The sequence below is a fragment of the Atractosteus spatula genome, chromosome 1 (assembly GCF_055471065.1).
Source record: "Atractosteus spatula isolate fAtrSpa1 chromosome 1, fAtrSpa1.hap1, whole genome shotgun sequence".
Lineage (NCBI taxonomy): Eukaryota > Metazoa > Chordata > Actinopteri > Semionotiformes > Lepisosteidae > Atractosteus > Atractosteus spatula.
This window is the reverse complement of record NC_142706.1, coordinates 37,228,954-37,254,757: the sequence shown is the minus strand read 5'-3', so window position 1 is coordinate 37,254,757 and position 25,804 is coordinate 37,228,954. Positions and strand designations below refer to the sequence as shown.

Below are 25,804 nucleotides of genomic sequence, written 5' to 3'. Positions count from 1 at the left end.
TCTCGATACCCTTGGTGCAGTGCTCTGCATTACCCTGGAGCATTGTGTCCTCAGTCTGGTTTAGTCTGATTTGCCTAGACATCACTTGAGTGGTATAAGAGGGACATCAGCAATTTCCAGAGACATCCATATTTTCAGTGCACCTTGTCAGATTCTATCAGAAGATAACACATGAAACAGCAATTTCAAAACATACCACAGGATTCAGTGAAGAGTAACGATCTTTCTTGTTCCAAATACATTTAATTAAAAAAAGAAAAACATTTAAATTAATACAAAAAGATATTATATTAACTCATTTCTTAGTTAATTAAGCAACTGCTGTACACAGCTAAACAATGCAGTTGAAAATGAGATAATTTCAGTCTCTTTTCTGAACGATCAATGCAAACCAGGAATTAGAACTATGAATTGCCTCTGTGTGGGCATCATATAAACTACTGATTAGTAAATCAAGAATGATTGCACTGGGAAAGCTAGACTTAATAATGGTTGTGGCAACACGCTCCCGATTGGTTTAATCTGGTCTGAAGAAAGTAGTGTTCTTATTTTTCAAAATCAATAGCTTCCCATGTGTGTTGTGGTTGTAACTATAAAATAAAATAGATCCAAGTATCATTTGCAGCAACAATAAAAAGGTGCAAACAAAAGGTACACTTGGAGTGAACTGGTTTTAAAGTAATTACTATAATAGGAGGAAAATTATAACAATTCATAATTGCCTAGAATATTACATGTGCTTAAATGAACTATTGTTTATGGTACATTAAAAAGTAAGAGCAAAAAAACATGAATGCCTTGCAGCAAAGCTCTGCACAGTTAAAGAAATGTCAGGAATTTAATACGTGTGAAATAAATACTGTACTGTTGTTAGGAAACATTTGCATCACAAAAGATTCAGATTGTTGTGATTGAACTACGGAAGCAATACCACATGAGGAGCACATCAGTATACATTTTTTTATTTTTTATACATAATTTTCAGAGACAGTCACTGCTAGTTACAAAATGATTAGTGTCAGTGTTGATTTATGAGATATTCTTAATTCTTAATTCTTTATGAAGAAACACCAGTTTTCCGATTCAAAGTGGTATTGTTTGTTAGCTCCAACCAATGATTATAAGTTATTATATAAGTAATTATATAAGTATAATTATAAGTAACGATTATACAATTATAAGTACATATATGGTAACTTTCCCCTCCTACCCATTGTTGGACAGGGCTGCTGCAACCTCATCTTTAACCCTGTCTTCCCTGCTTCTGCTTCCTCAGCATCACCCTAAATGAGGAGGATCTCTATACAGGGTGATGTAGAGAAATAGATAAGATGAATCTAATCTAATTTTTAAAAAATGGTGGTTTGACAACGACATAGGCAACGTGTTATTGGTTGTAAGTGGAAACCAAGAAAGTGATTTCATATTGATCACTGTCACTGTCAGTGATTAATGAGCTTGCAGATCATTTTGGTTTTGATGAAAACCCTGCATGCTTGCTAACAGCCCTGCAGGAATGGCGAAGGGGGTAGTGAGGTCAGAAGTAGGCTAGGAAGGAATTTAAGAAAAAAAACTGAGATCTACAGTACCTTGTATCTTTGCTTCAAAATGGGTAAATATTTGGTTAGCATTATACGAAACCTTTTTTTACAACATACCACATTCTTTAATGTTACCTTAAGAGCAAAGTTTTTCCTGCTTATACTTCCTTCATTTTTATATGTAATTTTTTATTTAGTTCTTTTTCTGTGTTTGTGTTTTTTAAAGCATGTGTTCAGGTATCTGATATCTTCTATGTCTCACCACAGAACAGGGTAAACTGTGAAATCAAAGTTGACATTTTTCTGAATTTTCCAGATGCAAATGACAAACTCAGAGATGGGCAACTCTGGATCTCTAGTGTAGTGATCCTTCCTGTTTTAGAGGCACCTTTCATTTAGCACCTGGAAAGCACAACTGACTGATTAGTTCATTCAATGCATCAATTAGGTTGGGATCTACTGTATTTGAGATCCTATTTTTTCTAAATAGAGTGCTATTATATCACTATATATTGTTTAACTATTTCTGAACTGCAAAGAAAGGAAGGAGGTAATGGTGTAAAAGGAAGTATAAACAGGAAAAACGTTGCTCTTAAGGTAACATTAAAAAATGCAGTATGTAGTTATAAAGGTGCAGTTTGTAACACTAGCTTGAAAGGAAGAGCATCTGCTGTTCCTACTGTATCTGTATTAATGAAATTCATCAGTCTTGCAAAGCTGATAGAGTGCTATGTTAAAGATACATAGCTGAAACTGCAGTCAAAAGTGTTTCCAACTACTAATGTACCGTATTAGGAGCCTGAAAACCAATGGAGTCCGAAAATGTGAATGTACAGTATATATAGATTTTTTTTTTGTACAAGATGTTTATAAGTTTCTAGTCACATACAGTATAACAATATTCGGTTTGATCACTACAGTTTTGATCTGAAAAAAATATATAAGCAATATTTGCTGTCAAATGTGATTGGTGGAGGGTGAACAGATTTAGAAAGCACTGTATCTTAAAAGAGGTGCTAATGAAATTCCTCATCAGTTTACAAAATGAGTGTGAGCTTTATTTCTATGGTGAACCAGTATAGCCATTGGCACAGCTAAAAGCTTTTCACTTTCTGCATTTAATTATAATAGCACTCATGACTTAAAACTCTATGAAAACACAAATTAAAATTTTCATTTGAAGGATTTCTATGTGGGATAACAGCAAGATACTAAAATACTAGAATAGGTATTGTACATTATCTGAATGAAATGAAGTGATAATGTTGACTGCACCATTTTATGATCCTTAATATTTCAGGAGGTTTAGATAGAATGCCCTAATCCTTTTATTTTATTTAGGGTATTTATTTTCTTTTTTCCCCCAGAACCCCCTTCACCAGTTGGCTCGCTTCAGATTGTAAAGACTGTGGGTCAAAGCAGCCTCATGATTGGCTGGGAAAGACCCCCACTGGATGAGCTGGGCTGTAGCAATGGCACTTTTGTTTATGGTTACCGGGTATGATTTATTTACTTGTTGCCTTAGATTTAAAGTTTGGTTGCCAAGAATAGCAATATCGACCTACATAATCTTGGCCTGCTATGTTTAATGTTCAACATTCCATAGAAAAGAATTGCAAAGTGTTCTTGATAGAATGTTCTGGGTGACTTCAATTTGGATGGGTTGGGAAGTGTCTCAAATGCTGTTTTTTTCCAGGGGAAGGGGGTGGGTGGGGTCCTCTGTTGATTTGAGGAAGAGGATCAACACCAGGATCAAGGGTTCAATGGCCTTCTGTTCCCATGGCAATGAATTGCTGCCCTATCCCATTTAATGCCGTATCCATGGAAACCAAAATATGTTATTTTATATACTGTGCTCTACCCTCTTTATTTCCCTCCTGAATTACCATAGGGAACACTTTCTGCCAAGAACTGGCTCATCCACCTGTGAGTGTAGCTGCTGCCTCTCTTTCTAAAAATACTGCTCATCACTCCTGATTAGGAAGTAGTGCCAGAAATACCAGCTGCAAGATACACCATCACCATAATCAATATGTCTTTCCTCCAGTTATTCATTCGTTTAAAATGAATCCTTAGATCATCATGTCCAAAAAGAATCCCCCACACACGCACACTTACTATTAATGTCTTTCTTCTACAGTAGATAGAGTGCAGCTTCAAGATGATCTAGGGTTTGGCTCTGAAACCAGGACAGCAGTTTCTTCCTCACATAAAATCTACAGTATTTATACCCGTTGTCACTTGCTATTTCAACTAGTTACACCAGTGGTTTTGTTCTTCCTCTATTATTTATAATACTTTGATCTACTATACATTTGTGGAAGACAAAGCTCATAACATTTCTGTTTAGTCGAAGTATACAACAGTTCTCATGAGAAAGATGTCAACACCCCCCTCCCTTTTCCATTTTTACCCACCTAAATTAACACAGGATTATGATTAGCTTTGGGTTCAGAAACGGATGGAGTGATGTTCATTTGAAAATGAAACTGCATCTCACAGTGACAGCTAAGGTAGGCCATTGTTCTTGTCCGGTGTCAAAGTGAGAAACAGTGATGGGACTTTGATAGCTTTGAATAATTAATAACACACTCACAGTATATTTAGACAGTATGCTATAAAGAATGCCATTTTTAATTATAGATCTATGTTGATGGGGAATTCCACAAATCAGTGATGAGCGCAGCTTGTACTAAGGTAAGACATTTGCAGCAGCGTTGCTATATTGTCAATTTTTTCTGCCTTCCTGAAGTGCTTAAAATGCAAGATTAGCTGGTCCAATCAGTCATGTATTTGAACTTCCACTTAAAGGTTGGTAAAAAGAAGCCTGAGGTTAATTGCAGCTCTGATCCATATTAGAGCAGCGGCATTTAAAATAATATAAACCCTTGACTCCTTTCTAAACTCTTACAATGTACAGTTTGCATAATCTCTAAGCTCCACTGTTGGTAGTTGATTGCTATTATTTAATGACAGTGCTTACATGTTTCCATCCAACACCATTTTCATTTGAAGTATGGAATGTGCAAAGTCTAATGCAGACATACATACTGAAGGGCCAAATGATATGCTTTATAAAGGGAAAAGGAAAAGTATATTTTTTTAATAAAAATGACATCTGGCAGTGGTGATAAAATAAGAATATGATACATTTGGTAAACAAAAAACATCACTATAGAGCTTTCATTATAAAGGTTTGTTAGCTGTACATTATATAATCTTAATTTATTAGTGTTATATTTATCTTTTTACATTTAGTGAACTAAAAAACTCAGTTGAAATGCTCTGATTACCTCATTCCAGAATGGGAATACAATACAAGAATCATCTTAGGTTCTGTGCTAAAATAGACCAGTCACACGAGGTCTGTAATAATGAAACCAGCACAATAGAAAGCATGACATAGAGGCACTGACGGACCAGTTGCACAGCTTCATTTGAGTAAAATAAAACTAATCTCATTTTTTTTATATGGAAGGATCCCAGTTCTTGGTAAATACCTGTGCTGTTGGTATTTCTTAGATGCTAATGACTCTTGTCTGTGATTGTAAAGAACATTTTGACACTGTTCTCACACCTCCATTTATCAATGCTTCTTTCAGGCGGTGTTGGAAAATGTTGACCTGTCAGTGCCATTTCAAATCAGTGTCCAGACACTGGGGGCCAATGGGTTGTTTGCTGAGAAGGTCCATATTCTCTTCCAGAGCTCTGACTCGCCTGCTGGCGCAGAGCTGTCCTCTTCAGACCTCAGGACTTCTCACACATATAAGCCCAGCAGGACTCAGCTGGTGAGTCTACTATGGGCTGCAGCCAGGGCTAGAAGTCTCAGACCTCTTTTGATCTTTTGACTTCTTAAGTATTTTTACATTTTTAAGTTGTGTATGTACAGTATGTTCAGAAAAATGCTGGCAGTAATAGTGTATTATTAGAATATGTCTGGTGAATTAAACCCTAAATCCTACTTTTTTCACTGTGCAATTAAAAGCTGTGATAAGAAGTCTCAGAACTAAATATCTGTTTCTAAATAAGCCATGATCAATTACCATTTGACATATTAACACATCCCCAGCCTTCGATAGTTTGTATAACACCCATGATTACAGTAAAATTGAATAAACTTAGAGTGAAGAAGTTTCCTTGGCTTAAAATGTTTATTATCTTGACTTTATGGTCATTTGCTTCATCAAGGACAGCATAATCCCAGTATAGTAGCTTTTCAAATGTTTCATAGCATATCAAATGACCAAATTCAGGGGAAAAGGGGCTGTGAAGAATTATTGCCCAGTGGTATACTAATATCTATTTTTTTCTTTAAAGTGCCATGCAAAACTAGTCTTTTTCTTGTTTTTTTCTTCTCCTGGTTATGCTTCAACTTACTTTGACTGTATTATATTTCTATTAACATTGTATTAAAGCAGGTAAGGGCTAGGGTTAAGAGAGAAATATCTAAAAAGTACATTTTTACTAAAAGATGTAAGATTGCACTTTAAATTGTACAACAGAGTTGTTTTCAAATGGAAATATAAGGATGAATGTACAGTACGTGGCTCCCAATCATGAATAAAGCTATTGTTGCTTTGTGACATACAGTAAACTACATAAATGTGACACCCTAAAAAAATAGAAAAAAAGACTATATGTTCTTGTTTTTTGTCTTAAATAGATCATAGTACCCTTGACCCTTAAAAGCAAAAATGCTTTTTGAAAACATGCTATATACTGTATAGTGATTTCTTGAAGTATTGTGGTGTTTGTAAACAACACATTATTGACATTAACAACAGAATAAGTTCTAGACAGTGAGTATATGAAGTCTCTGCTAAAGTGTTAAGTTACAAATGCTTAAACAGGCCAGCTCTTACCATCAGTGTGTAATACACATACTGTACATGTACCCTTATGAGTTGGCCTAATCGTTATCCATCAAAGTTAGTTTTTCACACTCTCAATCCTTCAACATTAATCTTAGATGTGTTGAACAGTTAATCAAGGCAGCTGGGCCAATGATTCCTAGCTGCGTTGCCCTTGTTCAATGATTGTACAAAAAAATCCACCATCTGTTTCTGCACAGTGGTACTGTATGCACCCATCAGGAACACTTTTTCCATGTATTAAAAACTGGAACTATTCTGGGTTTTGTGAGCTTCACTCCTCTAGAGTATCCTCTGCAATGGTGATATAAGATATCACTTTATTTGCCATATACAATTTCTTGCATTAGGAATTTGTCTTTCCACATACCCCAACTTGCTCTCCATGAGACACACAGGCACACAGACAGGGAGAAAGAAACTTAGGGTCAGAGCACAGGGTCAACCATTTATACAGCGCCCCTGGAGCAGCTGGGGTTAAGGGCCTTGCTCAGGGGTCCAACACAGTAGGATTCCTCTGCCGGCCACAGGATTTGAACTGGCAACCTTCCAGCCACAGGCACAGATCCTTAGCCACAGTGCCACTGCTCCGCCCGGTGGTATCTGTATTTGTGGTGGTATCGTGGTGCTGGGTACCACTGAGTCCAGAATGAGCAGAATTGTCACTCTTCTAATAAATGCTATGAGGTCTTGAGCAGTCAGACATGTTTGAGAGGAGGTAGCACCTCTTTCTTTAGCATCTCCACTGATAGAAAGACAAGTAAAACTAGTGATATATTAAAAAAAAACAAAACATCTGTTATTTAGTTTTTCACTTTTGTATGGTTCGTATAAAAAGGGGCCTTTTCTGTTTCCTCATTCTTAGATATAAAACTTTTTTTGTTGGAAAGCAGTGATGATACTGTACAACCCAGCAGAGGCACAAAAAGGATATTTATTTAATTTAGGTTTTTATATATAAAAATAAACATATGTCAAATAGTAAGGGTGAGACAAGTGAACAACTAAGGGTCAGGGCATTTAAGACTGAGAATAGGAGTGTTGCAGGAGCCATGATGATATTTCACTGGGATTGTTCAATAAAGAGCTAAATATAATACAGGACTAGGATTAATTAGCTATTAGAAACAATAATGAGATACTGTACAAGGACTACACAGGCTCCTCTAAATTGAAACTTTTCTTATGTTTAATGTTGTAACAACCCCAAGCTCCTTCACAGTGGACAACACTGGTACTGTACACAGTATGTGTAGTTTTGGGATTAATCCAAGGCTGGCTGTTTTGAGGAACTCATGTGAGGAAATGAACTGTGTATCTTTAAAAAGGTGTTAAATTGATCTATAATGTATTTTCTTTAAAAAAATCTAATGTATTGTATCTTATTATTGTCTTATGTATTGTATTGTATCTTTAAAAAGGTGTTAAATTGATCTATAATGTATTTTCTTTTAAAAAATCAGATATATTGTTGCTAATATACTGCTCAGTGCATTTGCAAGATGCAGCAGAAAGTACATTCTGAAATTGTAACAGCTTCAAACTTTATTCGCAGAACGTCAGTACACCCCATCAGTTGAAAACATTTTCTCAAAGTGCTGGTGTGAAGCCTACTAAGGTAGGTACATACTGTAATTCTTGTAAATTATTGTTTATCTTGTAGAATATAATGGATATATTCTGTGTAAATATCATATATGACATCTTTATTTTCACTTGGAATGTCATGCTTGGCCAGGTAAGGAGTTTCCCACTGTGATACTGTCACCCTCTCAGGCTTCAGACTATCCTGTTCTCCCTGTCGGCATGCAGAGTTAATAAACCTAATATTCATATTTATTTGTGTGTTGTATGACCACGGGACTGTGGTTATACTTTTCACTGTCCCTTCTGACATTGTACTTTTTAATATAGCTTAGTATTCACAATATTAACTTTCACAGACAACAGAGCAATGGAGAAAACAGACATTTCAAAATTAAGTTTCCAAAGCTCAGTATTGGTTCGTGAATTACATTCTTGTAGACGGAATGGAAGCACCACACAAGCTGCACCACGAACACGGTGAGGCAAGGTGTTAGTGAAATACCCCAAAAGCACAAAAATAGTGAAACACAAACACACGTGAGATAAAATGAAAACTGGAAAAACAATGTTTCCACAGAAGTGGGCTTATGCCTGTCAACCAAATGAAGTTACACTATTGAGCTGTGCAATGATTCCAGAAAGAGTTTGCACATGGGCATAACAGGGAGGGGGTCCTACCACTGAACCTTAAGTTCCATTTTATGTCAAAATTGACAGAATTGAGTCCATGCACAAGGAGTTTTTTTAATATAGTGATATTAAAAATATCAGGCCTTCAGAAGTGTTTTGCCATATGTTACGTCCCCCACAAATCTCTGACACCTCTTAGTAATTTATTTGATGGAAATTTCCACACTCCCCAAGAAAAAAAAAATTTCTCTTCTCTTTTTAAAAAAAATGTCTCACTTTTCAGGCTTCTGCACTGCGAGATCACAGTAACCACGTGACACTCTGTGAGCCTATACACAGTACACAACAAATCACAAGCTGTATAAACATCAGTTTTCACTGGATGCTACACATAGAGACCTTTTTTATAAAGACCTTTTTATCTTTCAGCCACTGAAATAACGACTAAGTTGTAATCATGGCAAGTCTTTTGGTGGTGATGGACTAAATGTAGTCATAAAGCAAGCTACATTTTCCACCTGGCATCCTTTCTACCTTAGTAGAAAGTCTGTTTGTCACCCGTTTTGAGATTCTAGAATTTTGGACTAGAATCCCCTGCCACAACTGGACATCATAGCAAAGAGGTTCAGTACTTGCTTCAGGATGAAACTGAAATCTCAGTGAGAGCTTGTACTTAAAAGACTAATTCCAAACTGCGGAACCTCCTTGTGTCCTGATTGTGATTAGACCCCTTAATCATTTATGTGTTTGACTTTTAAAGGTGTTGGAACATGAATTAAGTGCATGAGTCGCATTCACATTTTTGTCAGAGTTTTTGCTTATTCGAATGACCTGCACATTCCCTCTGTATGTGAATTGCAGTATGTCGCCATCTACAACTACAGTCCCCTGAAAGACAGCCCCAATATTCACCCCAGCCGAGAGCTAGCTTTCAGGGAAGGGGACACTGTGTGGGTGTTTGGAAAACCAAGGAGGGATGGCTTCTGTGAGGCAGAGGTACAGTATGAACAGTTGGGGGACATCTTTTCTGCTTTTCATGTGTTCACTAGGATAGGCTTGCATAGTATGTTTAAAGCATATTGATTTTTTAATGCATGAGGATTTCTTAGCTTGGATTTTTTAGCTCGTCCAGAACATAGAACTTGTCCACTCCGTCCTGCTGAAACTATTTAATGTTAATTTACATTCTATTCAAATGCTATAAATGTAAGTGTAATAAAAAAGTATTTATGTCATTAAAATATACATATTGATTTCAAAGCTCAGAGCAAACAGACAGAAACCTGTAGATAGAGATATGTCATATTCTTGATGCCAGACCATGTATTGTTTAGCAATGAGCAACTTCTCCTTGTGAATATGATTTCCCTTATAAGGTGCATAAAGTTTATTTTGTGAAACTCACTATATTTTCAACCTATTTTTGCCTTTTATAGTTTAAAGAAAACAATTTGCAGGACAGGGCATGATTTCCCCATCCTCTTATGAAGCAGCATTTTGCCCATTTTTCAATTAGGATCTCATAAGTCAGACAGACAACATGATTTTGTATTGTTGAAAGAGCAAGAGCAGTGGTTGGACAGGTTTAATCTTAGGAGTCTTAAAGTAGTGTAGGTGTTCCAATATGGCCTCCCTTCATTTGGTTCTTACGAAGGTGCTTGAGCTGTCTAAGCTCAACACAAAATAATTATTTACTGTACAGTTCTTTATTTCCACTTATTCATATAATACCTATCCGCTCAACATTGGTGATCTTTTCCGTGTTTTGCCTTTGATTTTGTGATCTTCCAGCCCTTGAAAAACAGAGTAGGATTATTTGTTGTGTATCCTACAGTATGTGAATGGGATCCGTGAGCAAGAATAGTGAATGGCAAAAGCTTTGTGAAAGCTGACCCTTAAAGTAGTTGTGAAATCATTCGATAAGAAACAAAACAATACTATGAGATGGAACTTAATTAGAAGAAAGAAAGATATCTTTATATCACAGTAGTCCCCTTAAGGAGTTTCACCCAGGTGATGCTATGGTATTTGACTTTTAATGAAACTAGTAGAAATCTCACGGTTGATGATTTTGTCTAACTGGGTTTTACACCAAATGTGATTTCAAGTGAATTCTGGGGCGGTTGAATTTGTTTAGCCTATATGACAAAAAATGCTCCAGGGGTACTTCTTAAAATTTGTTAAGATAACACTACTTTAAGGTCTAAATTCACTAATATGGAAATAAGATTAAATACAGTAATTTCAAAGGAAATTATCAGGATATTCAGATACTGTACAGATCCTGACTATTGATTATACTGTAGGAATGAAGAGAAATCCTTCTGAATTGAGGAGGATCATCTAGAATACTAGTCATGAGAGGAAGACTTCAGATTCAATGTGTAGATTATTACTACTGATTGTCATAATGAGTCTATTATTTCATGAATATTAGGAGTCTTAAGTAAAAGAACAATAAGTTGTAGCGTATCAGGCCCAAGCTCGGAAAGTATCTTGAAGATGTACACTGTATAATAATATTGCTTTGTACTTCCACAGATCTGATCAGTCAGTGTTTGTTGTGGAGAGTTGAGAAAATATTTTACCAGATCAAGAATCATTTTTATGTATTGTTCTGCTAAATGCAGTAAATTATGAATTGAACTTAAAAAGCGCCCTGGGATAGGTTTCACAATTAAAATCACATATTTGCTGTTTGGTATATCTAATTATGTAACTGGATTTTCAGTTTTTTTTTATTCCAGGCTTATTCTTTACTTTAACATTATTTTCTTGAAGTTTCAATCTTGTCTGTGTAATTCATATGAGCCATGTTTTGTTACTGGTGTGCGCATCTTTGATAAGACTAAGAGATGTTCTCTAGATGGCAGGAAAGCATATACAGTCGAATGTGATTTTTTTCCCCCACTTTGTCTTTTTTTCTTCCTCTTACAATGACAGTCTTGTAGTGTAACTGGAAATATACCAACATCATTGTACGTATGACAATATAGTGTAGCTGCTGAGTTTCAGTCCTTGTTTCAGGACTGCCAGAATCATTGCTGCTTTTCTGTATTCTGTTTTGGATCTAATAATTATACATTCAGATAGAATGTCCTCCTGTTCCTGCAACACAGGGATGGCTTTATTTGTGCTCACTAGTCCATAGACAATTTGGGCTGTGAAGTGTTGCGAACCAGCTATATACTTTATATTAAATGACTTGTTAATGTGCCCATAATATGTAGAATTCAAAGGGTGTAGCTCTCATGAAACGTTTCAGGAATGTGAGCAAGGTTTTAAGTTATAACATCTTGGTCACAGAGCACACCTCTATCATTTAAATCAGTTGTTTCTGTTTGAGAATAAAAACGTTACTTTATTTGTTTTGTTGTTTACTTCTGCACTATTTCAGATATCTTAAATAGTATATATGATATTTATAGTATTTTTTAAAGAAATTCTGTGAGGAAATTAAATTTAGGAAACAACATCTCAGAGCAAATTGTTGTTAAATGAAATATTTTTTACTACTTATAGGTATATACACTAAAAAATAAAGGTGCAAAACACAAATAAATGCTCTGTTTCCAATACTTCATGGTAACTACATATTTAAATGATATATTACAATTAACACATGAATGAGAAAAATGATAATCACTCTTTGCGATATTGACCTCGTTTTGAAATTGACATTGATGTTAATTCCACCTTTAAGCCTCATGCCTTTAGCATAATCTTTAATCCATGATATGAAAGTGCATATGAAAAAGTACCAGTTATGTCTAATTCATTTTATAAAAAATGCCACCCAGAGAAGAAATTGGAATGTGAATTATACCACATTGTTATGAATATGTAAACTGTAATAACATTTCACCTGACAGTTTCTTGGCCTTCACATTACATTACAGCTTTAAATTCATGCAGTGATGTTATTTAATTCATTTTTTCTTCCTCAACGGCATTGTAAAACAATACTATTTGGTTCATATTCATGAAAAGTTTCTAAAATGTTTATGCCATGTATGTTTAAGCATTCAATAGTGTACAGCAGGAAAATGTAATCTTTTTGAATGTGACAGTCCCATAATGTAAAGTACATAATGTAAGTGAGAGTTCATAATATTGCCAACATGCCTTGGTACAGAGAGGAGTGCACAGGCATATTGCAGTTGTATCTTGTTGGGAAACACATTGTTTTAACTTAATACTGTATATTCTTCTACAAAAGTATAAACAAGAAAATGGGCATTAAAACTCTTCTCATTTTTGCCATTTCATGTAATCCGATTATTTTTAAAAACTGAAGCATTACGTTTACTGCACCTTGCCTTTGAGTATGCATTTAGTGACATATGCATTATGACATGCAGAAGCTGACATTAAAAAGAGCAAGTGTTAGATGCAAATCAATTTCTGTAAACACATTCATTTTTGTGATCAAAGTAATACATACTGTATGAATTAGAAACCTACTATTCATACTAATTGAGCAATTAACTGGATTGCTTTGCAAGTACAAGCCCTGCTTTTTCTTCCTCTTCTAGGTCAATAGAAGGCGAGGTCTTGCACCAGCAGCGTTCCTTGAGAAAGTTAATGTGGGCCTGCCAAGGGAGAAGAAGGAAAAAGCAGTAAGTATGCAGTATGTTTTATTTATAGGAAGGCGTCTGGGGCCTTTTTAAACACACAGGGAGCTAATGAACATGATCATGAGAGCCAGAATGTAGTGCAATCCTTAATTTAGTTACAAGAAAAAAAAAGTGGGTTGTGGAGTTAAAACCATGCATTATCTCTGATTTGAACAGCAACAGCTTTATTAATCATATTTTAGTTAAATGTATTGAATGCAAAATATGAAATGATTATTATTTCTAACAACTCTCTCACTTGTTTCATGTTTTCGTAAGAGAAACATTCTCAAATAATCCTGGTCTGGCCGTATGGATAATGTTACCACACAGTGTAAGATACAACATGTTTTCACCCTCATTACATCCTGTAAGTAAGGATCGGTTGCTGTAGAACATACTCCCACAGTGCACCATTACATTTTACTCGAAGAGGTCTATCCTGGGACCTGACCCCAGTTTCAAGATCAGTGCCTGTATCAGCAAATAAAGAAGCGTTTCTTGATGACTGTCCTTGGCACCACAGAGGTTATGATTCCAATGAATGATACCAGAATTGTTTCATTTTTTTAAAGAAATAAGAAAGTAAAATGTAAAAAACAATTAGGAAAGTACTGTATATTTATAAAAATGATCCTGTCTAACGGTGTTTGAATCTGCCACTTTAGAGTCATTAACCTCTCTATGTGGGGCTCTTTTCAACCATTTAGGTCAAATACATAATAAAGGTAGAAACACTGCATGTGCTGAGTGCCTGGATTGACTGAGATGTTTTGGTGCTTTTTGAGGAGAGAATCACATTTTTTGTTTATTAAAAAAAAAATTATTAAAAAATGATGCAATGTTATATTTTTTTCAACGTGGACTTCAAAGTGTAAGATAAGTTACAGTATCTGTCACCAAAATGAAAGAGAATACATAAGTATTTTTCGACCCGTGAACTCAATATCTGGTGGAACCAGCTTTGGCAACAATTATCACAAGTCTTTTTGGTTTCTCTACCAATTTGGCACACTGGCTTGATGTAATTTTAGCTCATTATTTTGGGCAGCTTTGCTCAAATTGCTTAAACTCTCCTTAAGCAGCTTCAGCCTTGTGCTTTGGGTTACTGTACCGCTGAACGGTGTGGAAAAACTTGTAGGAATTTTTTCCTTCTAATTTTTATTAGTTCTTCATTCCAACTACTGTATGTTGCCCTCATGCTTGACAAGCTTCCCAGCCCAAGCTGATGAAAAGCATAACTAGAACATAATTCAGGTGGGTAGCTGCGTCAGCATGCATAGGCTGCAAAGGAACAAGTAATAGCTGAAAAAAAGAAGAACGAAAACACAACGTTTTGGCTGTGGAGCCTTCTTCAGGTGTCAGGTATCAGGTGTCGCACCTGAAGAAGGCTCCACGGCTTAAACGTTGTATTTTCTTTCTTCTTTTTTTCAGCATGGAATAAACCTATTACTTGTTCCTAGAACATAATTCTGCCAGCATGACTGACAGTAGGGATGGTGTTGGCTGGTGTTGTGTTGGGCTTTTCACAGTTGTAACACCATGCACTTAGCATTTACTCTGTGAGCTCCAAAATGTCTATACGAAAGTATCCTCACATCCTCTCCATGTCTATTTTGGATGGCATTTGCAAAATCACTGAATGCAAGGGAAGCAAGAATACAAAGGGACATACCGTAGTTCTTGATTAGGAATAGTAAGAAAATAAAAGGGCTGCTCTTTACAGTATATGGGAAAGAATGTTCTATGGAGTCTTCACAAGCTGCTGTTTGAAAACTGAAGGTTCTTGAAAGGCTCATTTGAAAAAGGAAAATAGAAAACATGTAAAATAAACAATTTAACTGTCTGCCTCCTATATACAGTAGCTTCAATATAAAAAGTAGGTGTTTTTATTGGTGTCTACATGATAAAATGTGAATCCATAAACTTTAGAATTAAGTGTTTTAATCAGAATTTCTATTCAAATGTGTTGAATACTTTAATGTATAAACGTTGTGTTTTTGCCATGTTTCCAGTTCCTCTGAAGTGCCATGAGCTGCAGTGCTATAACCACCAGCACAGAAGAGCAAGCCCCTGCCGACAGGACTGTGTGAGCAGTCTGGCCTTCCAACCCAATTCACAGCAAATTACTTCAGAAGAAAGGGAATAGGTTCAATTTAGAAGTAACTGTCATTCATTGGAGCTCTGTGGTTTTGCATGGAATTCTACAAAGGCAGACAGTTTCCTTGGTTTAAAACACCAATGCCTGAATGCTTTAAAGAGAAATATTTGAGAGACTGGAAGATGAGAAAATCAGTCACTTAACCGTCATTATCTAATTTAATTATTTTAGTTTCATCCTTGGGAAAGATTCTTGACATTGTTGAAACCTGCCAAAATCCTGAACAGTAAATGCAAATATCCTGTATGTGAACATTCAAAGCATCCTCATTTTGGCCACACTGAACCCCAGGTTCACTTACAGTATGATTAGCTTGCATTAAGCACTAGGGTATATTTACTACTGTAGGTGCACAAGTGTATTTAATATAACATATGGATCATTACACAGGAATGGTCTTCAAATAAGAACCTATACAGTAAATGCATCTGTGTGTGAAGTCCTTCATGCTGGTGTGAACTAACTTAAATGTAAATTTAACTTAAAGGTTTGGGCTTGGCCTGTACATACAGTACATACAGTACAATGTGTATAATCATGTACAGTAAACTGTGTATCATGCACAAACCTATGGTGCTAGTTACTAATCAGCAATGCTATAACCTAGGCCTGGTATCAAATTCTTGCCTTTCTCTTCAAATTTGATCTGTCTATACATTCCAAGTATTTTGGTGTATTCATCTCTTTTAAAGATTACCATGTTCTTGAAACATTGAGGTTTGCTGTTTACCAAGCTATAAAACTGTTATGTATCTTATTGTGTTTGTCATTTACTGTTTATTTCAGTGAATTCTTATAGTACTATTTGTTTTGTACTATTTACAACTGTTTATTAGAAATTGCCACTTACCTAATATTACACTTATTTTGTGCTGCTTCCTTTTACAATATAAACATATGGTGCAACGTGTACAAAGTCTATCAGTATGTATATATTTCATGTTTTTCATGGGAAATCAGTTCTAAAATTGACACTATATTTAAGATTGAAGTATTAAACATTTAAAAACATTTAGGAAGCATCTTATTTCAGCAGAATGTCTTGCCTCTTGCTACTTTGTTAACATAAATAATGAAGTAGGCTTAAATGTTAAAAAGTTTGATGAGTTTATGTATTCAAATAAAAATGGAATGGTTATAAGACAGAAGAAGCTTGGATCAAAAATTAAGTGGGTGGTGCATAATATGAGCTTTATAACCAATACATTATTTTTAAAATCTCAGCTCCTATCTTTATATAGGGTTTTTTATGCCTTTACATTGGTATTAAGCATTTATAGGGTGCTTACAAACACTTGCCTTTTCACCTAGAAACAGACTTACCAACTGAGGACAGTGACATTCATCACATTTCCAAGATGAGACTTAGTCTTGGACTAATACTGAGGAGGAAACTCAATAAAAGGTGTTAGGGAACAGTTTATAGTGCAAGTTTATGTGCAGTTATACACACAAGACACACATTGAAAACATACATTGGATTAAGAACATACTGTACAGATTGCCCAGTTTATGAGCACAGATTTCCCTTAAAAAAGACGTAATATATTGCACATAATTTTAAATCTGGAGAGCATGAACTGATTGAAATTAAATACTGAATTGTGGGCCCTTTATAAAACTGAAAAGGTTTTGTATTTTGCAGTCATACTGTTAGCTGTTTTTTTTTCTTCCATTTTTAAAATACTGCACTGTTATACAACTGTAGTATACTTTTAATCACTTGCATGTTTCTATTTCTTAAATAATTTGTTTTTCATTTAAACATTTGGAACAAAGACTCTCTGTGTTTGCATAGCAGATATCTTAGGAATGGATAACTTTATGTATATATAGTATAAATCTACTAATTTAACATAACACTAGAAGGAGAGTTTTTGCTAATACTGGACAGAATGTCAATTTATTTAATGGCATGTCAGTGAGATCCTTTGGAATTCCTTTAGTGCCTTATGGAGGCAGAGAGGGGGCAGACCATAGGATTATGCTTACTTGTTACAGTAGTGTCCAATTTCAGACCTAACCAAATACAGCAGGGTTAATTCCAAAGATTTTGAATCCGCTTTGCTCACTTATTCTACAACCATGCTTACCTTACCTAATTAAAATGATTTTTATGTGTTGGAACTATTTTCATATTCATTTAGTTTAATGTATGTTTTATTTCTAAAAGAAAACCCTTCCTACACATGGAAAAAAACAATGACAAGAACTTACAAGTTACCCCCTTTGTGCCTTGGGTTTTTAGTTAAAGGAGCACCATAATACAGCTGTATGATTTTTGTCATGCTTTTACTGTATATTGCAACCCAAGGCTTTTCACTGTGTATACATGTCTAGACATGCAATGTGTGATTACAAAAAGCATATACTTTTGTTAAGATTAGTACTAGAGTGAAACTATATGAGCTTTCCCTTGGGTTTATGCTCTGTGTATGGTAGCTTTATTATTAATACTTGTATTTAATTGTAAATACGTGAACAATTATCTTGTTAATACAAATGTATTTTTGTATTTTAAGATGTATTGATTTCTATAATATTTGTAAAAATTGTAAAAAAAATAAAATTTCATAAAAAAAACATTGCAGCATGATTTGTTTTATTTTTCTTTATAAGAAGCACACGCAGCAATGTTTAATATTTTTCAGGCAAAGGTACATTTGTGGTATTTTTAATAATTGTCCACAACATTAGCCCTCCTCAGTACTGCCAATTAAACTTTGAATAACCCATACATTTTTTTTTGCTTTCTTTATGGTGTATTACGTCTGGAGACAAAATAATTCTTAATAGCAATTTATGACTTAAGGAATATGAACTATTTACAGATGACCTCAATCCTAATGTTTTTCATTTCAGTTTGTTATGCAGTTTAATAGTCGACCTAGTCAATTAGCCAATGAAACTGGAAAAAATTAATGTATGAGCTGAAAATTTGCCTAAGAAAAAAAGTGGGATTTTATGCACATCCTCTTCAATTATATCCCTTAAAATACAGATACATTATTAGATGCCATTGTGTCAGTCCAATAGCATCTGGATGTTATCTGAAATAACATTCGTGTCTAGAGACAAAACAACCTTTTTCTTGTTAAGCAACATGAGAAAGCTTACTATACTGTACATCTAGCCTATTTGGTTGCTACTAAAACATTTCTTTAAAGACACCAGGGTATCGGCTTTTATAACATGTTTGGGTGGCTTGTTCCAGACCTCCATTCCTTTGTGCTAAAACTACCTTCTTATCTCAGTTCTTAAATATACTTGTATATTTGTGTATAAATATACCTTTATTCTGTACTGTATAGTGAGACTTCTGATCCAAAACTACTTCCTTCCAATCTGTTGCTGCACTGAAATGAAATGAGTGTACCTACTGGTGTGTGGACCCCTTTCCAAAGATGTCCCACTTTCTAATTGCAGGCGATGTGTAATATTTCACAAAAATGATAATGCTCAAACTGAACACTCTTAAGGGTGAAAAAATGAAAAGAAAATGATTTTGGATGGGGGTACTGTAAATGGTGTACTTTTACATTGGAACAATGACAGGAGAACAATTCATCTTCCATTGGAATGGAGCATCTGGTGCATGGAAGTAATTCTGCATCAGCAGCCTTGCTATACAGCAGAGAATACAGGTATAGAACAACCAAGAACCAAGATTCAAGATTCAAGATTTATTTATTTGCCATATACAACAAGTGTATTGGAATACTTACTTGTTTGGCTGTACCAAATAACATAAGAGAAAAAAAAATAGGCACAAATGACAAATAGACATGGACAATAAATTTAGACAATAGACATTATAATACAGTCAAGACAGGATACAGTGCAAACAGTGCCGTACCTTAAAGTGCAGGTGCTAATATATGATGGTGCTAATTTGAGCTGTTTAAGATGCAGACTGCTTGGGGGATGAAACTGTTTTTGAATCTATTCAGCAGTGTTCTGATACTGCGATACTTCTTATAACAAGGAGATCACTCCTTAACAAAAAGAATGCTCCCCTACACACAACCCTTCTCCATTCCCTGCTTAAGATAAGAATGTAACTTGTGACTGCGTGGCTGGGAGATACACTAGTTAAACAGCATGTCCTGTTGCTCACTGAGGATATCTTTTTGAAAGGACTGGTAAACCAGGCTTTTTCCCTTATTACCTTGTACAACAGTCATTATTTGCTGTACTGTACAGTATATGATTGTTATTATACTATTATGATTAGAGTAAACATATTAGGTGTGTGCTCTAGTTTTAATATTTGTGCTGTTCATTATTTAAATGACATGTTTCAATACATTAATTGTAATGAACATTATGAACTTTTTTTAAGTACTGCTCAGTCACGTAGTAAAACAGTGAAGTGCCTTATAGGCCTGGTTACGTCAACTTTAGCTTGACTTGCTTAAAAATGTGAGATAACATAACAGCCTGTGGTCAATGACAGTATGAATGGAATAATTCTGCTTTAAATCAAGTTTTTTTTTTAAACTAATTTATTAGTAGTGTTATTTCTGTAGTGTATGTTATGTTAAAAGTATTTTTGGCTGTGAATCATTGAAATGGGCCTTGGAAGTCAAGCCAAGAACCTTTGTAATAGCAGCTATGTGTACATCTACTGTACGTCAGCCTTTAAAATGCAGAACTAAAATGCAGAAGTCTTAATTAAAGATAATAAAGGTCACAGTTCTTCCAGCATTTATTCTTTGTCCAGTCTCTTTACTCGTCATTTTAATATAATTTCAAAAATTAAATAGATTTTAAAACACCCTATTTTGTTTCCTTATTTCAGCAAAAAGCTTTTGACAGTAAACTTATTTTTTTCTATACCATCATTGTTCCACACTAACAAAGCCTGCCTAGTTAATTTGACCAGTGTAGAAGAAAAAATAAACCGCATGCTGTTCGCTTGTACAGTAGTAGCACGACTCTCTAAGGATAAAGCTGTTAATCAAAATGGGTGGATATTCCTGTACTAAAGCCTACAATGCAGTACCACGTTTAAAAGCTTAAAAAAATGTGCGTGGCGTACGCTAAAGGCAAAAATACAGCAAGTGCTGATGGACAGCTCCCAGTGTATTCCGATATAACTATGTGAGACAACCAGCGATGTGTTTTGCGTTTTCAATGACAGATCGTTGAGGTTTGAGTCATCTTGGCGTGGAAATTTAACCAGTCATCAGCTGTGAATAAAGACTGGTGCAGACAATCCTAAAAGTACGCAGTAGCAAGACGTTTTACTTCCGTGTCAGTGGAGATGCCTTACATCTACAGTAGTATTTGCCACCGCTACATACGTATAAACTCACATCCACCTTGCAACTTTACGGTTGGGGCTTATTTTGAAAGAAGGCATTTTTAATCGTTCACGACCATAAGCTTTTCATCTAGATCGAAATTCTTGGTTGGTAAATGAAGACACCTGCATGCTATGGGTTTAATTGCATTAGTCGATTAAGGATTATTCATTCAATTAAGTTTTTGTTGTTATTTTTATCATTCGTTACCATCCATGTGCTTGTAAACGGAGTCGTCTGCAAAATGAGGAAACGTTTTTCTGGACCGTGGGTATACATCTTTTAACCGTTGTCGTGCTTTGTTCCTGCTCACTGCAGCATCCTTTTCTGTTAACGACAGGTTCTACGCTTCAAAGAACTGGGAAAATATTTTATTCTGCAACTGTTTTAGTGCGTTGAGCTGCTTTTTAATTTTGCTAATTGGCCATGTTCTTGAACAATCGATAGACTGTTGCAAAGCGGTTGATGTATAGCAACTACGTTCTCCAGCTGGAGCCAGACTTCGGCGCAAACTGGTATTTTTCCCTCGAGTTGCGCTGCTCCTGAGAATCAGTGCATTGCAGTACTCCTTTGTAATCGCCAAGGTCGAACAGGAATACTGGATTCGCTGTCTTTATAAATCAAATTGCAGCTATTTGTGATTGGTTCTCAGCTGGCGGTAGCGGTGACCAGAGGAGCGTGTTTTATTTTTGGAGCTGATCAAATTTACCGCATTGCTTCTTTTTCATTTATGGTTAGCGTTTCCTGATCGGATTTGGATTTCCCCGTCTGTTGACTCGCATTGGGATGGCTGAGCGTAGGAGAAACTGGAATAAAGAAGATGACTTGCCAGTTTACTTGGCCAGACCAGGTACCACTGCACAGACCCCGCGGCAAAAGTCATGGGGAATGTTTGCTTCTGTGGAGGGGGCCTACGAGAACAAGACCATAGATTTCGATTCTTACAGCGTAGGGAGGAAAGGGAACCGTACCCCGAGGAGTGGAAGCCGGGAGATGCTGGAAGGGGACAATTTCAGCGAGACAGCTAGTGATGTGAGCGAGGTCTCCGGCTCGATTATCAGTTCCCCCAGCGACAGGGACGATAAGACCCTGGGAGTGGAAATTAAATATCCAGCTGGCAAGGAGTTACTACAGGGACAGGAAAATGGAAAGGTAGGATACAAATCCATTACTCTAGGACTTAAAAGCATAACATCCTACTCATACTGTATACTGAACATGAAAGATTGCATGTACTGTGTTATCATTACTATTTCTCACGTGTTCTTTAAAACCCCGCTCTTTATTTATAACCAACAGAAAACGTAATGATACGATTAATATAATATTCATTCATATTTAATTTGTTGCTTTATTTTCAATATAACAAGAAACACTGTTTAGAAAAAGTTCGCATTTGAGCTATTACCTAGTATGGCTTTGGCATTTTTAAACCAAGACAGCTGTGATTTATTTTTTAAACTTAACCTTACTTCAGGCACAAACAAGGTTTTCGGAGAAGTATTATCGCTGGTTCCATCCTTATTGCCGAAGTGAAGCTGTTTGGCATTGATGCAGTACGCTTAGCATCGCTTAGCGTCTTCGTACGTTTTTTTCCTGACCCTGCTTGGATAGTTTGAAGCAATGTAAAGGTTTTGGTATCACAAAATAATTGCTTCTTGCTTAATCCAATTAAGAAATTTGGTCTGTGATATGGCTTCAAATATTTTAGAGAACTAGAAGCCATTATACCTACTTTATGAAGATACGGATGTTTTGGTTTTGTGTTAGAAAACTTTTTAATGCGGTAATTCACACTGATTAATTAGAAGCTATAACAAATGCATGGTAGAGTAGCTTCAGTTGACTATAACGTAAGATTGTGAGAATGCCTCTGTTAACTTTTGAGACACAGTGTTGTAAGAGCGTAAATATGTGCAATTAACTTGAAAGACTATTGAAGTAGACAAGACGTTTCTTTGTCTTCCAATTTGGTAGCACGTACTGTAGTATGGTGTGAAAAAATCTGCATGCATTCATTCATACAAAGGCCACAGCATGATACCAAGTGCATGGATTTCAAGTGTAGTATTTTGCTGTCTCGTTTTTTAATGAAAAAAAAATTGTAAGATGCAATAAACAGAAGCCTAGGATTTTGATTCTTTAGATTATTATTTCGTTGGATAAATTCATGTTCACATACAGCATGCACGTATACTGTACTTCCATACACTTTCGACACTCTAGTTTACTCTTATTTGTTAAAGGCCTTGTGTATTTTTTTACGTGTTAATGACCTTTTAGATTACTAGAATAACGTAAAGCTTGTAACACTGCAATATTAAGAACTGAAAAAAGCTGATGAGATTTTCTGTATTGCAGTACTTTCCTCAATTAAATATCTGTTTGTGGCTACAATAATATACTGATCCCTTTTGGTGGAGTGAGCGTTCCGGTTTAAACGCAATCTTCAGTTACATTGCAGGCTACAGTATATGCTTAACGATGTTTTCAGAGGTACGTCAAAATCACAATACCAATCAGAGCAATTCAGCTATTTACTCATACTGTGGTGGCAACAAGATAACAGAAGTGTTCAGTACTGCTATTTTAGTTAACCATGAAGTAAAAAGGTACCTAAAATTCAAAATGAAGTCTTGATCTACTGAGGTATTTTAAACTGGGTTTAGAAGCTACAGTTTTACCATTTTATAGTAGTACAGTAGCTGCTGTACTGTACGTCGACTGTCTCCTTTGCCCCTCGCGAACGATCAGGTTTTATGATGCAGAGGGCGCTACAGCCCCTAGTTGGAGCTCTAGATAGCAACTCCCCGTAGGGAGATTCGTCCATCTATTATTTGCTACATAAAGGTGGCAGATTTACTGATCATATTGAAAGTGGGACTAAAAGGAGCTGGTGATTTCTTTAAAAAAAAAAAATTTCGATCGTTATCTTGAATATCCAGCAAGAATGTCTGTGTCCGGGTATCAAGGAAAGAAAAGTATCCCTCACATAACGGTAAGAAAATACTGTATTAGGCGTTGCTTCTCTAATGTATTTTATAACTACCGTGTCTTTATGTTGGACTGAGATGTAATCTCTGCTGGTGATAGTGAAAGCTTCGTAGGTGATATGACGCTACATAATGATGCGTTTTGGTGATGCCAGATGAGAATTGAGGACGGAAAACAAAATAATAGGAAAAAGGAGAGAAATGCATTCGACAGCTATGGCGGCTCGTTGAGGGCGAAGCTGGGAACTGACAAATGTGTACTGCCTTGACAAAAAATGGCAGAGAAAAAAATCGCAATTATTGGTTAAAATTGTTAAACACAATTCTGGAGTTGTCGTGGTAAAAAGGTTGATCTGTAGGATTTTTGCGTGCATATCATTCCGTTATTCGCCATCTGTCTATTATTATTTCAGGTGGGTCTATTATTGCTGTGCAAGAGCGATCTAAAAATGAACACTGAATTGGGGTTCTCAATGCAATTTCCAAATATTTAAAATTAAACAAAAACTGTGTCCTACCACGACAAGGTGATGTAAATTAATAGATGCGTCGTGTTTTGTTGCGTGGGTACTATTGCCATTTTAATGCATTTCACCGAATAACACATTGCAGTTTGGAGATCAAACGCGCTGGATAATCGAGAATTAAAACAGACAAAAGATGGAAGGAGATCAGCCCATCTTCGAATCACTCGTTGTGTCCCAGAATAAAGTACTTTAAAAAAACATTTATGTTCCTGCACATTTGAAATGTGTTCAATGAGCAAAGGATAGTAAGGTGACAGCTATTATTCCCATTGACAGGGATGGCTGTAGCAAAGACAACACCTTTGGCTTCCATTAATAGAACAATAGCTGGATAATACAGTCAAGGTTTGTAGAATGAAATTGTATGAATGCTGGACAGGAAATCACTTGGCAGGAACTAGTGTTGAAACTGTTCTCCAGCAAGTATTTTAATGCATATAGATATATTATCCAAGTCTTTAGAATTATGGCTATTGTGAATAATCACAATTGCACGGGATATTAACGGGAATTCAAAAGTAAATGAGTAAAATATGAATGTAAAACAACAAACATTCTGTTGATGATAGAATGTTTTAACTCTAAATGATTTACTTAATAACTTGATATTATTATTGATATGCATACCAATATGCACATTTTAATTAAAATTCAATCAACCATGTCAATATTCCGACATTTCCTTCATTTTAATGATTGAATTCATTATACAGAAATAGGTTGTTTTTTTTAAGTTAATTTCATACATTATTGAAAATACTGTACATAAATAAAATAAAATTATGTACAATAATGCAGGTTTTCCTGTAATGACCTATTTACAAAATCTACAACGTTCTAGCTCCCCGTTGCATTTCTGGAATGCCATCTGCATTATTTAAGTTATATGCTAGGCTATGTTTTCAGTGCTTACCCTTTCTTCTTCCCACAACATGCAAACGTTGTGCTGCATGTCCAATAGAATAGACAGTTCTTTTCAAAGCTTTTCAGGCACTACTGTAGGTACTAAAAGATGAATGACGGTAACCATGGAAACTGAAATTGCTCCAATCTGTTTGTAATGTGTAGGGACAGTTGTGTTCATACTGTTATGTTGCTGTAGTACAGTATTTTACTTTTGGTATGCACCAGACAAAAGATAAAATAACCTTTTCCGTGCATTCAGTATCTCATGTGCCAGCCTTCCTCTCTTTACTGGTCAGCCTAGTCTTTTTTCTTATTTCATATACTGTATGTGTACTGTATTACCACTAGTTTTTCTTAACGATGAAATAGTTCCATATTTCCATCTAGTTGAACAACCGGTCTTCATCATGCAAAAGCATTGTGCTTCTTAATTGGATCTCATAATGTACAGTAGGTCTGTTGATATTTGCCCCTCCCGCAAGCAATAGTGTATATTAAGTTTATATTAACAGTTTATTGACATTTGTGTTTTTCAGCAAAAAAAATGTACTTTTGGTGCAAGAACTAGTATGCGGATAGTTTTCATTCACAAGTGGCTTTACCTGTCATTGTCATTATGGCTGAAAAAAAACTTTATACTGTATATAGAATAAACTAACACTCGTT

General features: G+C 35.5%; 2 protein-coding genes across 5 annotated transcripts in view; both read left to right on the top strand.

Moving 5' to 3' along the window:
* LOC148840843 (uncharacterized) overlaps window positions 1-17,987 on the top strand; it is a 47,000-nt gene extending 29,013 nt beyond the window's left edge. The window contains exons 20-26 of the mRNA XM_088921854.1: window positions 2,909-3,039; window positions 4,185-4,238; window positions 5,144-5,329; window positions 7,968-8,030; window positions 9,491-9,625; window positions 13,165-13,248; window positions 15,261-17,987. Coding sequence (XP_088777980.1) covers window positions 2,909-3,039; window positions 4,185-4,238; window positions 5,144-5,329; window positions 7,968-8,030; window positions 9,491-9,625; window positions 13,165-13,248; window positions 15,261-15,269 — 662 coding nt within the window. The 3' untranslated portion in view covers window positions 15,270-17,987. The remainder of the gene's footprint in view (window positions 1-2,908; window positions 3,040-4,184; window positions 4,239-5,143; window positions 5,330-7,967; window positions 8,031-9,490; window positions 9,626-13,164; window positions 13,249-15,260) is intronic.
* Window positions 17,988-20,589: 2,602 nt separating this feature from the next.
* LOC148840842 (dihydropyrimidinase-related protein 1) overlaps window positions 20,590-25,804 on the top strand; it is a 54,976-nt gene continuing 49,761 nt past the window's right edge. For 2 of the 4 annotated variants that reach the window (XM_088921571.1, XM_088921488.1), the window contains exon 1: window positions 20,590-21,864. In XM_088921571.1, coding sequence (XP_088777697.1) covers window positions 21,499-21,864 — 366 coding nt within the window. In that variant the 5' untranslated portion in view covers window positions 20,590-21,498. Of the gene's footprint in view, window positions 21,865-23,397; window positions 23,711-25,804 lie in introns of those variants that run through there. The other 2 variants (XM_088921731.1, XM_088921653.1) reach the window with 1 other exon arrangement.